The sequence below is a fragment of the Lolium perenne genome, chromosome 7 (genome assembly GCF_019359855.2).
Source record: "Lolium perenne isolate Kyuss_39 chromosome 7, Kyuss_2.0, whole genome shotgun sequence".
Taxonomy (NCBI): domain Eukaryota; kingdom Viridiplantae; phylum Streptophyta; class Magnoliopsida; order Poales; family Poaceae; genus Lolium; species Lolium perenne.
The window spans coordinates 95,673,352-95,688,265 of record NC_067250.2 but is presented as its reverse complement, the minus strand read 5'-3'; the positions used below and the strand labels follow the sequence as shown (position 1 = coordinate 95,688,265).

General features: G+C 40.7%; 1 protein-coding gene across 1 annotated transcript in view; it reads right to left on the bottom strand.

Moving 5' to 3' along the window:
- Positions 1 to 6,569: 6,569 nt before the first annotated feature.
- The window catches only part of LOC127315822 (uncharacterized), a 90,912-nt gene continuing 82,567 nt past the window's right edge, over positions 6,570 to 14,914 (bottom strand). The window contains exon 4 of the mRNA XM_071823977.1: positions 6,570 to 6,575. Within this exon, the coding sequence (XP_071680078.1) occupies positions 6,570 to 6,575 (6 nt within the window). The remainder of the gene's footprint in view (positions 6,576 to 14,914) is intronic.

Below are 14,914 nucleotides of genomic sequence, written 5' to 3'. Positions count from 1 at the left end.
GTCCTGCACGTGGTGGTGTTTGCTCTATCAGTACTTTTTACATCATTCTTATCATCGAAATATCGGTGGGCTGATCGAATACACACTAGTCTCTCGACCGTCCGTACCTGTGGCAGATGGTGCGTGGTGGTAAACTAGAGACCATCGCATGCATAAACAACTGTTACAGTCTCTCAAAAATAAAAACCGTTACGGCCAGGTGGTAAATATGTAAATATAAATAGTAGCTATTTTCCTTTGTTAATACAACATGTGTTCCAGTTTATCCCGTGAAAAGTTGTATCAAAACTCTTTAACCTACGGAAATGTCTAATTTTCTTGCGCACCAGATATAATAAGTCTTAGTCAACTCTTTACTTATTGGATTTTCCTCGCCGTTCGTGCTGATATGAGTTAAAAGTGGGTTGCAACATAGAATTTCTTAGTTGCAAGTAAATAGCAACTAAGATTCCTCTAGTTACACCTAGATTGCAACTGAGTGTTAAATTTGCTTTGAGATTCATGTTAGCCTATGAGTTACACATGAGTTGTAACTAAGTGGTAACTGGAACATTATGATATTACCGCAATGAGATTTAGTTAAATCAAAATCGACTGAAATCTGAACACGTGCCCTTTAATTTAATGTACGATGACTTAACTTCGATTGTGTTAGACCTAGATTCTTATTTCGGAAAGATGTCTGCTAAGGGACACTCACCCTCTCATCAGCACCCATCAACAACAATTAGCAGCTCCTCATACATCACATATAGCAATAATCATTATCGTCTAGGCGTGGGGCCTATTCAGACAATATTAAAGGATGTAATAATATAATATTTATTTACATCATTTGCTAATTATTATACAACAGACGTAAGAGATAATTACTTACCATGCCAACATCCCGTGGCAAACATGCATGTGGTTGTAGATCTCCAAATTCGTCATATGCCCCTTGAATGAATCACTAGACTTCGGGATAGTGACGGAGCTTGCCTAGGGACAGAGACGGCCATTGCCCCCCGGCCTCCTTATAAAAACTTCTAGTATAATTTATCTTCTTTGCCTCCTCCACTTGCTCGACGCCCTCAATAATATTCATCAAGATCTATCACTACTCCAGAAACCTAAGATAGAAGAACTGAGAACATGACCCGTTCTTGTATTCTAGTTCATGCACGCGGTAGGTTCTCTTGTGCATCCTCATTTGGAACAGTAGTCATGCCATGGGACGGTTGCCAATCTAAAAACTCCCACTTGAACTTTCTAGTGTCGTTTGGAGCTAGGTTTTCAATCCCCGCAAAATATAAAATTGTACATGTATCTTGAGTTCTTCAAATCAAGGTCGTTGCTTAAATACCCGCTTCATCCAAACCATACAGACCAAAACGTTCAAATCAAGCTGGATTTTGAGTAGTAGTCTACCTTTAAGTAATACATAGTCTTTGATGCTTCTGAACGAAAATCAACTCTACACCGGTGTTCCTAGCCTTATCCTGTGTACCCACTCGCATTTTAGTACTCCCACCATTTGGTATTACAAGGCCGGAGAGCTTTTTACATTCGTTAGAGATTATAAGGGTATGTACAATGGTAGAGAAGGCACGCTTTCCCTTATACCGCCACATCATCTAGAGCTGACAAAAATATAAGTCAACGTGTTATCTCTTATAGTCTTCCCTAGCAATTAATGGTAATCAATTAAAATTGGTAGGAAATTATGTTGCTAAGGAAAGACATGTCGTACAATGGAGAAAATGCCTTCCCTTGTTTTCTAAGGGATGATCTCTTAGCTAAGGGAAGACAACCTTCTCTCCCTTCATTCTCTCTCCTCCAACTAAGCAAAAATCTGACGTGGCATCTCTAAGAAAAGGCTAACGTCACCCCATTGTACGTGCCCTAAGGTCTATCTCATTTAATCCCTCCTGCCCAAAATATGTTGCAAATAAGGGTTGGTCAAAGCCGAACTTCATAAAGTTTTATCATCTATATTGATAAGAAACATAAACATATACAACAAAGAATTATATTTTTAGATTTTTTATGAAACACATTTTTATATTATAGCATTTTTCATAGTTCTTTGTATTATTATCTATATTTTTGGTTAAATTTTGCACAGTTTAAATTGCACGAAAAAATATGCGCAACATAAAATGGGTAGGATGGAGTATTATCCTCTCTTCCTCAATGTGTGTTCATTTTTTTCCACTTCTCTCTCATGCATGCAACACTACTGCAATTTTTTTAAATTCTTATAAATTGGCTCTCTAGCCTTATAATCCCTAACCGCAAGAGTATGTCTCCTTTTGCATTAGCTCATACACGATCATATGTCATTTAAAGCATGCTAACAGTAACCAATTAAGCTCACCTACTACCTATTATGTATCCTGGAAATCAACACTACTCCGAAGAAATCAAAATAATCATATCAGCCTACCCCGAAGAAATCAAAAGAAACTGCATACAAGGAACTTACGATGGTTTTGTGCATCAACCGATGTAGATGACAGGGTTATCCATTTTTTTTAAAAAGACAAGAAGCTTATCTCATTCAAAAAATCAAAATCCTTGATGCGGCTGAAGTATGGCTAAAGTTTTCTCTCATGTCTACTAGCTTTTCATTGTAACTGTGGCAGTCCCTTCAGGGCTCCAGGCCCTATTTATTCTCTCAAATCTGTTGGTAGCATCTTCAATGTTTGACAAGGTAAGTGTCCATCTAGCTGCTTCACACAATCCTAGCGCTAATGCTGCAATAACGATGGTTCAATAGCTAATCCATCTAGTAATTATTTTCCTTGGTTAGTACTACTATAAGACTAGTCACAATAAAAAGTATCATACGCTATCATGCACATGATACTAGTTTATGATACCACCCCTATAATGCCTAGTATTATAGTTCCATCATATTTAATGTTTTGTATAATCGCAATGCAAATTTGTCGATATGGTGTATTTGTCATCAAGTTTTCTAGGTTTCGGTGCTATAAAACTGTATCTACCTATGATACCTTCTTCACATATCTCCTCATTAATTGGTGTGACATATTTGATTTTTGCGAACATGCATGAGCATGATACTACATATGACACTCTTATTGTGACTAGTTTAAGACTACCCACAATGAGAGTATCATAGCTAGTATCAGGTATTTTGCATGCATGCAAAAAACTGATGTGTCAGTTCAAAAAATTTTGACAGTGTAACAGTAGGGGAAGTCCCTACAGTGTAAATTTTCTATTTATAAAGTGTCTGATCAATTAATAATAAAAGAGATGATAATAGTATCATATGTAGATATTATATCACGCGGAACAAAAAAAAATTAATTCAAGAATTTTGTACACATAACACGCAGAACTAGACCTTTAGTCCCGGTTTGTAACACCAATCGGGACTAAAGGTTTTCGCACACGAGACAGCCCACCGCAACCTCTTAGTCCCTGTGTCTCCAACTGGAACTAAAGGTCCCGTTACGAATCGAGACTAAAACTTTTCGGCATCCTAGCCGTTCAAAGCGGGACTAATACTCACATTAGTCCCGATTCGTAACGCGACCGAGATTAATGCTTCAGCGTGCTACGGACGAAAGCCATGTTTTCTACTAGTGCGCATACCATAAGCGAGTATCCATAGAACCATTTTTTGGTAGACTTTCTAGGTGAACTGGAAACGAGTCAAGGCTCTTGTTGGCGCCGAAAACTATCGCTCTCGATTCCACGAGAAGGAGACTTAATCGCTCTGTCAATCTTCGATTCTCGATGAGGAGGTTCGATTGTGACCGATTTCTGAGCAATTAGTGACAAACTTGGAGGTCCTTATGAAGTGAAACTTGCCATAATCATCATGGAGAAGAGCGGAACTCGCAGTGGAGTAATTTATGCTAAATTCTGTATAGCAATCAATGTATGAGGGCATAAAGAACCTCAAGAGGATAGGAAAGCCTATTTATTTTAGAACTAGCAATGGCGGCCCACGCATATGCGCGGCTAGATGTACTATATGTTCTTATACATGTCCATTTTAATGTTCATATTTTATCCATTTCACAATTTTTTCACCATTAGTATGTTTAATTATTAAAACTTCAGAGACAAATATCATGTTATTCTATATGTAAGTAAACACAGTATGAATCCTAAAAAGAAACAACGCCAGACACTCGTATGCTCCTACGCATGCTAGTCTTGTTGTAATTTATTTTATTTTCTAGCTAAGTCATATATAATTTATTTATAGTGAGTGCATGATGAAAATGATTATTTAATTTAGTTTTAACTTTATTTCATTTTTTAGTTCTAGGTTGAATTTTACATATAAATACAACAATAAATTTCCATCTGGCGTGCATTAATAGTTTGATCTACTTATGGACTCTACATCAAAAACGTATTGTTAGTTCTAATTACGAATTACATAAAGAGAATTATATTCACCTAGGAGTTTTTATATATACTTTACACGATATGGCATTTAAAAAATATCCCATATGCTGATCTCCTTTTCGAGGGAAGTAATATACGGTTTATATTTTTCTATTTTATCTCTGACCTACATGCGAATGTTTTTTTTTTGTTTTAAAGAGACAATTGGTTTCCTTTTGTTCATACGTAGAATCCGTTCACCAACAGATCAATATATCACTTTTTTACCAAATGACTGCAGATAAAAACTTCCAAAGGAGAGGTGGAGGGCCAATAAAATATTACTTCCTAACAGGTAAGAAACAGCACCACAACCACAAATCTCTACACGGAGTTCAAAAAAATCCATACTAATAGCTGGTGTGAATTTCGTAAAGGAAACTGCACATTTTTTTTGTTGCGGTTGGGGCTATAGTACTCATATTTGTCACTGGAATTAAAACGCCATTCCGAGTAAGCTAGATATACATGCCATTTCCACCTGCTAAGAAATTCTACTCTCAAGGCAAGAGAAGTATAAAATAAATAAGCATCTTATATTTTCTCCGTGTATTACGCAATGAAATAGGGGAAGCAATATTTGCCCAAAGGAAGACCATCAAATGCATTACTAAAATAAATAAGATTGCAACATGTTTCTTTGCGATATAATTAAAACATGCCAAACTGTGAGGTATAAGATGTATTCTACGTAAGAAAGTCGAAATAAAATTCTAGTGAAGTAGCACCCATATTAACTTTATATACTCCCTCTGTTCCATTCTATAGTGCCTATTGTTTTTTGGCACGAAAATTAGCGCAAGAGTATTTTTTACACAAGACCCCTTGTTGAACGATTTGAGATCAACGTAAAATTTGGTAAATCCATATCTTTCTAACTTACCATAACAATTTTTGGGAGCTGAACGATTTGGGAGCTGAACGGGGAGGGGTAATTGAAAAAAAGCTAAGCTAAAACCTTATATGCTGAAACAAATGCCGAAAATCTATAGGCACTATATAAAAGAACGGAGGGAGTAGTATTTAACATTTAAGGAAAAGTTCATGTAACTATGTCACAAGGAAATAGGGTACAAAAATGAGGAGCCCTACCTTTATTGATTGACCAATAAAATCTAGCATGCATTATTTTGCCACTTGTTGTATACAGTTTTGTAAATATCAAAGAAAATCGTAAAAAGGTTCCATCCTATTTTTATTAGCATGGAAAGCAGTTATAGCTAACATTACGAAAAACACACTCGCTAAATCTAAAAGTAAGTTGAGTTTAGGAACCGACAGACTATTTAATAGTTTGACCTATTGATGATAAAGCCCCAATGCTCCAGATAATTGACAATGGTGGCCTGGGAAGAATGACCCAAATGGGCTTCCACATCATATAAATTGATATCAAATATCTAAACTTGCCTCATTCCTGTGGAAAGCATGGGCCTCCCAATTCTCGGATATGACTAATCATATATAGTAATCACATACCTGAAACAGCAGGAGAAAAAAGAGTGTATTAGCTTAGTTAATAACCTAGGTGATTCTTCTATTGCCAGAAAACATGTGAGTACTCCAGATGAATATTGAAAGTGTGGTGGAGCAGGTGCGCTCCACGCACCTTCTCATTTTTTTGTCTTTTTCTTTTTTCTATCTCTCAAATTATACAATATTTTGATTAGATTTTTTGCAAATCACTAAAAAACAACAAATAGAATGGAGGAAAAATAGTTTAGAATTTTTTTGTGCAAATTTAAATTTTAAATTATTTAAAATTCAAAACAAATTCTTGAGATACATGTATAGATAATGACATAAAAAATCCAAAATATTTTCCCACATTCCAATTGTTATGTTTAAGTGATCTGCAAGTTTTCGACTTCAAAGAATGTGGGGTGTGAGAGATACAAAAATGAGAAATTGTTTGAGAGGGGAACAAAAAGAATTAGCAGGATTTTGATGCAGTATACATGGTGTGGATACGGGCTCTCAACAAGCACCTGCTCTAAAAATCCACTTTCTCTGCCCATTCGTCTGTATTCCCTGCTAAAATCTCAGGCACAAACAAATTTTCTCAACTGCAATGCCTACCAGAGCCACTGGTGTAAAGTTTTAACACAAATCAATTGGACGCTTCTCATAATGCAGCCTGACTGCCGGACTAATCAGCCCTGCAAGATTGACACAGACATAGGAAAAGAATGTTCGATTACTTCCCAGCGATGTTCAAAAAGGATAGGAACAACTGTCTTCCTAAGAATCCGGCCGCCGTGACTGTTGACTGCAAACATGAACGCTGGTGACGCCTGATCTCGCGAAACCATATCTGCTCATGCATCTTGATGCGACCAACCTCCCTGCTTTCTGGTCGATCTAGCACAGGGTGATCTACTTGATTGGGCATCAAGACCGTTGGCAGAACGCCGAGAGGGGACCTGCTCGTGCTAGTATTGGGATGGTGTCGACGGTATGTGAACAATACATAGAGGACGCCGGGATGAGAAGTGCAGCGTCATAGCACCCAGGATCGATAGGAAAAGGAGACGCGACGGAAGAGAGCCGTGCGGAGCGGGGGCTACGACGGCTATATAGGAGAGGCGGCGGCGATCAGAGTTTCAATGGGATTCACATTAGGTTTCCTCCGGGAAGATGACTTTTTCCTTCTATATATATACCTGCAAAGGTAATCTTTCTTGTACATGGTGTAGACGTGACTCGTGAGGGAGAAAAACACTGTATACGCGCATGTCAAAATCGTAACCGGCCGGACGGCACTTTTTAATCTTGTCCGTTGTTATTGACTTGATTATGCCTAGCTTATCTACACCATTGGTTGTTTGTTATTTTAATAATATAATAGAATAGATAGATAGATAGATAGATATATAGTGAGGTCAGAAATTCAAGCATTCAGGTCAATAGGGCGCTATCAGACTTTCCGACCTTGGACAGACCGACACCCCTCTACAGTGTAGAGAGGCGATTTTTTTGGTCCTTCCCCAACGAACCCACCTCGCCGCCCGTGATCCGTGGGATTTCCTCACCTCCGGCGGCTGCTCCGGCAGCGGGAGGGTGGGGGATCTCCGGATCCGGGCGTATACATAGTGTAGGGCTTGTTAGGGCCCTTGCCAGCGGCTTCTCGGAGGTGGAGGTGCTGCCGGCGGGCGGTTTGATGTCGGCGGATTTCCCCTCCGGCGGCGGCGTTCCACAGAGCTCCGGCGCAGGTTCGTCGACTTCCCAGCACTCCTTGCTCCTGGAGTGCTTGTTCCTTGGTCCGGCCGGTCCGCTAGGCAGCGTGGCTGGAGGAAGATGAATCTGGTGTTGTTCCTTGCGGCGACGATGACGGTGGCGATGGATGGAGATTCCCTGGAGTCAAGCTTCGAAGACTTCCCGTCTACGGAGGAGCCAGCTCCGATCCAAGGCTAGAGTGGGAGCGGCAGCAGCGGCGCGCCTTCGATACATCCTCGATGCCGGTGTGGTCCAGTTCTTGCAGGGCTGAGTTGTTTTGGTTTTCTGATGGGTGTTCCTATAAGTTCGAGAAATTAATACCAGTTTCCTTCCCCGCAAAAAAATAGGGCGCTATCAGGGCCATACCTCAAAAGGCTCACAACCTTCTCTAGATACCAAATTTGAAGAGAGTAACGAGCATGGGCGAGCACAGGGGCTGGCGCGGGCGAGCACGTGCCGCAGGCAGACATAGGGGAAGACAACAAGCTAACAAGCCTTTACCCATGAGGAAGAAGACCCAGTTAGTTTTAGGGGCTATCAAATTGCCACACGTTACATCGAATTTCTAGGCTAAGCTTGGGCAGCTGCCCTAGCTCAGCGCCACTGTGCAGCCAAGAGGAAGAAGAGGAAAAGTGGACCCCAGTTAGTTTTAGGGGTTGTTTCTGTTTATAGTTTGTGATTGCAAAATTTGTTACTAGAAAAACGTTTTCAGTATAACAGTCCACGTTTTACGATTGATGTGCTAGAGTTGCTCTTGATCATTCGCTACAGTCTTCGGATCGGTTTAGCAGACACGCGCGTAATTTAAGAAAATTGTTTTGATCATTATTTTTGTCAATAAAAAATGAGATATATTTTATAAAAATTATTTCAATGATATGAATCTAATAGGGAAATACTTTTGTACTTACAGGCATGGATGTGGGTGTTCCGGTCACCATCAGTTTTGCTTTGAGATTGGAAAAAAAAATGAATCGTTTCATCTACCAAGGTGAGTAGAAATCTCTAGTAATAAATCAACGGTTTAGAAAACACCCACATCCATGCGTGAAAGTAGACAATCCACTCTAGAATCTAATGATATAGATTTTGATAAATATATAATTTCTAGAGTAAATTCCATTTTTTACCCCTTATTTTGTCATTTGTGACAATAATTACCCCATTTAGTAGAAAATTATCTAGATTGCCCCATGTAGCAAAATTTATGCCAATTCTTACTCCATTTAAACATTTACACAGTTATGCCCGAGTTTCAGTTGTCATAAACACTACTAGTAAAAGGCTTACCGCCGGCGACCTGAAAAGGCTTACCGCCGGCGTTTTCGGCTTCGCTGGCGATCACCTCGCCGGTGGTAAGCACTTACCGTGGCACTTTCGTAACCGCCGGGGGTAGACCCTCTTTACCACCGGCGCTTCTACCATTTCGCCAGGGGTATTCTTTAGCGTTGAAAATAAAAAAAGCTGCAGATGCCCGTAGGCTGCAGCGCTGTCTACGTCATGGTCATTATGTACACATAGCAGTAAAAAATATTACAGCTATCAGGGAAATTTGCACATAACACCCTAAAAAGAAAATAAAAACGCAATCATGTCGCACGCGTCTTGCTCCGCCGTCTGTCGGAGCTCCGTGTCGCCACGCTTTGCCGCACCGGCCCTCACCCCCTTGCCGCCGTGGTTGTCGTAGAGTGAGAAGAAGTACGCAGGCAGGCGGTAGGATGCACGGTCGAGGCCGTCGGCCTCCGTGGCTCCAGCGGCCGCCACCCAGAGCAGGTAGTGGTAGGAGCAACCATGGCGGAGTAGGAGGTGCGGTAGGAGGCGCTCGAGAGTCGAGACGGAGGCTCAGCCTTGGCGCTAGTTATTCCCACAGGTAGGAAGGGGACGACCTCGAATGGCACGGCGCCCTTAACAAGATTGAGGTCCGGGTCGACATCGTCGGCACCGTCCAGACCTCCGCGGCGTCCGGCAGCGCGGGCATCAAGATCCCGCCACGCGCCGCGTGCGCCTCCGTCTTGAGGGAGGTGGATGATACGTCCAAAACGTATCTACTTTCCCGAACACTTTTGCTATTGTTTTCCCTCTAATTTGTGTATTTTGGATACAACTAACACGGACTAACGCTGTTTTCAGCAGAATTGCTCTGGTGTCTTGTTTTTGTGCAGTAATTCAACTTTCGGGAAAATCCTCGGAATTTATACCAAAGGCCTATTTTACCAGAAGACTCACGGAGCCAGAAGGGCAAGCCAGGTGGAGGCCCGAGGGCCCCACACACCAGGCCGGCGTGGCCCAGGGGGGCACGCCGCCCTAGTGTGTGTGGCCCCCTCGGCTGGCCTCCGACGCACTCCTCTGGACTACTTAAAGGGTTCGATCTAAAAACGCGAGCCAGGAAGTCGAAGTCGCCAGAAACCCTCCAGTACGCCGCCACATCGCGAAACTCCGTCTCGGGGACCAGAAACTCCGTTCTGGCACTCCGCCGGGACGGGGAATTGGAGGAGATCATCGCCATCATCACCACCGACACCTCTCCATCGACCAGCAATGTTTCCCCCATCCATGTGTGAGTAATTCCCCCGCTGTAGGCTGAAGGGGATGGTAGGGATTGGATGAGATTGGTCATGTAATAGCATAAAATTGTTAGGGCATAGTGCCTAGTGTCCGTAATTGGTACTTTGATGATATTGTTGCAACTTTTTATGCTTAATGCTTGTCACTAGGGCCCGAGTGCCATGATCTCAGATCTGAACATGTTATTGTTTCATCATGATATGCATTGTTTTATGATCTTACCTGCAAGTTGTATACACATGTCGCTGTCCGGAACCCGAGGCCCCGAAGTGACAGAAATCGGGACAACCGGAGGGGAAGGCGGTGATGTGAGGATCACATGTGTTCACAGAGTGTTAATGCTTTGCTCCGGTACTCTATTAAAAGGAGTACCTTAATATCCAGTAGTTTCCCTATAGGCCCGGCTGCCACCGGCTGGTAGGACAAAAGATGTTGTGCAAGTTTCTCATTGCGAGCACGTACGACTATATACGGAACACATGCCTATGGATTGCTTTGTACTTGGACACCGCTTTATTATTATCTGCAAATGCCTTGCTTTGATTGTTACACGAGTTTCTCTCATCCATGAAACGCCCGTCATCCATCCCTGTGCCTACAGTATTTTAATCTTGTTGTTTACTATAATCACTACTGCTGTCTCTGTTACTCTGCTGCTCTTATTTCGCTACTGCTACTACTATAAAATTGTTACTACTGATAAACTCTTGCGAGCAAGTCTGTTTCCAGGTGCAGCTGAATTGACAACTCCGCTGTTAAGGCTTTCAAGTATTCTTTGTCTCCCCTTGTGTCGAATCAATAAATTGGGTTTTCCTTCCCGCGAAGACTGTTGCGATCCCCTATACTTGTGGGTTATCAAGACTGTTTTCTGGCGCCGTTGTCGGGGAGCATAGCTTTATTTGGAAGTTCACTTGGATTGATATTGTTCGCTGCAAATTCTCCATCATGGGTAAATCTCGCGATTCTAAAGTCGCCATATTACCATCCACTACAAGAAAAGGTACAGCTCTGAGTACCTCTGCTACTCTTGATTCACCATCTGTGATAAGTCAACTTGTTTCACCGCCGCAAGCTTCACTTGCTGGTACTTCTGCTGAATCTGAAAACTCTCATAATATTGATAATGTTTCTGCTGTGCTTGATGATAGTGGTTCATTGGGATCCTTTCTAGATGCTACAATTGCTAGGTCTAGACAAATTGAAAATGCTAAAACTCCTAATGAAAATGCTGCTACACCTGTTAATTCACCTGAACTTGATTATTCTAGTGATGATCCTGATGAGGGTTATGTGGAGCTTAATGATGATTTTATTAATAGATGCAATGCTAGTGCTGATGCAAGAAAAATTAAAAAGTTTCTCGCACAATATACTATTAGACATAAGCTATCTCCTGATCCTAAATTTGCCACATCTCCTATATGCATTAAGGATAAAGATTATGATTTTTCTCTCGATCTATCTCATATAGCTATTGTTGAGAAAACACCCTTTTGTGGTACTGAAAAGGGAAATGATGTAGAACACATGAATGAACTTTCTTCTATGAGTAGCTTGTTTTCTGATGATGTCAAGATGCGTACTTATTTCGTTGCTAATTTTTTTTCCTTTCTCATTAAAGGATGATGCTAAAACTTGGTATAATAATTTGCCTCCTGGTTCTATTAAAAGTCCAGGTGATTTGCTTGATGTTTTCTTTCGGAAATACTTTCCTGCTAGTGCTCAACATGCTGCTTTACAGAAAATTTATAGCTTTGACCAGGAAGATGGAGAGAAATTTCCTGAAGCATGGGCAAGATTTTGCTCTCTTATCAGGGCTCGACCTAGACATGATTTGGAAAAGCATGATTTACTTGATATATTCTATAGTGGACTAACCGTTGAGTCTAGAGCATATTTGGATAGTTGTGCTGGTTGTGTTTTCAGGAAAAGAACTCCAGACGAAGCTGAAGAATTATTGGCTAAAATAGGCCGTAATCATGATGATTGGAATACACCTGAACCAACTCCGATGCCAATATTGAAGAAGAGGGGTTTAATTAAATTGAATGATGAAGATATGAGGGAAGCCAAGAAGTCTCTTAAGGAGAAAGGTATTAGATCCTAAGATGTGAAGAATCTACCTCTCATAGAAGAAATATGTGAGATAATTCCCCCTTCATCCATGATTGAGGTAAACTCCCTTCAACGTTTTACTAGGGAAGATATTCCGTATCCGAAACCTCCTGCTCAATGCTTAGATGAGTTTGATAATTATATTGTTAAGCAAGAAAATTTTAATATGAGAGTAGAGAATCATCTAATGGAAAATTCTCAAGCTATTAGCAATTTGCATGATATTGTGGAGAGAACCTCCAATGATGTTAAGATGCTTGTTAAACATTTTCAAATGGTTCAAACTCAAATTGATCAACTCACTAAAGTGCAAAATGACTTGTTAAAAAATAATTCTAAAGAGAAACATGCTTATGAAGTAACAACTAGAGGCGGTGTCTCTACCCAGGATCCTCTATATCCTGAAGGGCATCCCAAAAGAGTTGAACAAGATTCTCAACGAATTGAAACTAGTACCCCTTCTAAGAAAAAGAAGAAGAAACATAAAAATGTTGTAGAATCCTCTGAACCTGCTAATGATCCTAATAGTATTTCTATTTCTGATGCTGAAACTGAAAGTGGTAATGAACATGATAATGATAATGATAACGATAAGAATGATGCTTCTGATAAAGAATAGGTTGAAGATGAACCTGAGAAGCATGTTAAAAATAAAAAGTATACTAAAGAAGATTTTATTGCTAAGAAACATGGTAATGAAAGGGAACCTTGGGTACAAAAGCAAATGACTTTTCCTGCTAAGAAACTAAAATCAAAGGAAGAAGAACACTATAATAAATTTTGTGATTGGATGAAACCTTTATTCTTGCAAATCCCTTTGACTGATGCTATTAAATTGCCTCCTTATTCAAAGTATATGAAAGATATTGTCACTAACAAAAGGAAAATCCCCAATGAGGAGATTTCCACTATGCTTACTAATTACTCTTTCAATGGCAAGGTTCCAAAGAAGTTGGGCGACCCAGGTATACCTACTATTTCTTGTTCTATTAATAATAATTATGTTAGAACTGCTCTATGTGATTTGAGAGCGGGTGTTAGTGTTATGCCTTTTTTCTCTTTACAAGAGACTTTATTTAGATAAGTTGATACCTACTGATATATCTTTGCAAATGGCTGATAAATCTACTGCTATTCCTGTTGGTATATGTGAGGATGTTCCTGTTCAAGTTACTAATAACTGCTTGATATTAACTGATTTTGTTGTGTTGGAAATGCCTGAAGATGATAATATGTCTATTATTCTTGGGAGACCTTTTCTTAACACCGCAGGGGCTGTTATTGATTGGAATAAAGGAAAAGTTACTTTCAATGTTGATGATAACGAGCATACCGTCTATTTTCCCAAGAGGATTGATAAAGTATGTGGAGTTAATACCATTTCTAACGTGAGAACTATCAAAGTTGGAACTATTGATTGTCCTATGTATGAGCCTAAAGAAGGATATCAAAATCTTATGATTGGATCCATATCAATACAATTCAAGGTAACATGATTGATTTGAAGTTTATTTCTTCTTATGCTATGTAAAATTTATTTGGTGGCAAGACTTGATCAACCTTGTTAACAAATACTTTTTATATGCATAGAGGAGGTAAACAACATTTCTTTCTTCCTCCACTTATTCTACTTGCTGTAGCACTTTTGATTTGCAAAGTTCCTTAGTTGTATAAAATTTCAAAATCTTTTTCTGTCCAGTAATAATAAACTTAATACCCAGAAATGTGCATTTTTCAAAGTTTTCAAAAATTCACAAAAATTATACCGTTGGTCCTATTTTTCGAAGACGCACCTGGGAGCACCTGGGGATGACCAGTGGGGCACCCTAGGGTGGCACCCCACAGGCCGGCGCGGCCTGGAAGGGGGGCGCACCACCCTGGTGTGTGGGCTCCCCCTTGCCCCACTTCTTTATCTCTTCCTCCCACACTCTTCTCTCTCCCGAAAAAACCAGCACCAGCTTTCTCTCACTCGCGTTTCTGCTCAAGAGCTCAAGATTTCTCGATCTCTTTGCTCAGCCCAGATTTCTGTCTGAAATTTGGCACATTTGCTCTCTGGTATGCACTACAAGAAAAGTTGCCATGGCCGACGAAGTTGAAGTCGCGCCGTGGTTGCTGGTGTACCATGGCCGACGATTTTGGGTATGTCCGTTGTGCATGTCAAAACGTTTTTTTTTTCTCGTTTTTGAGGCCACCTAGCCCGACGAAACCGGCCAAAACGTTCCGTATGGTGGCCCGGGACGTGGTGCATCTCGAATTCTCGGGTTCGCCGGCCGAGTCAACGCAAATCCGCACTGCCGAGGGATGTAGGGCCCAGATGGCAGCCTCTCTGGCATTGTTTTTTTTCTCGATCGCGCCATCTCGTTCAACGCTCTCCGATCGAGCCGTTTACGATGCATGATCATGGGTCCCGCATGTCATCCTCTATGAACCAAAATTCTTTCTATTCTTGGATTTTTTTTGACCCCCTGATTTCTGGCTACTTCCTTTTTCTTTTGATCCCTTGCCGCCTTGGAAACGTTGACACCGCTGCTGCTAATTGGGACCCGCATGTCATCCTCTATGAGCAATAAACTTTCTTATCTTGGAGTTTTTTTTGGCACCT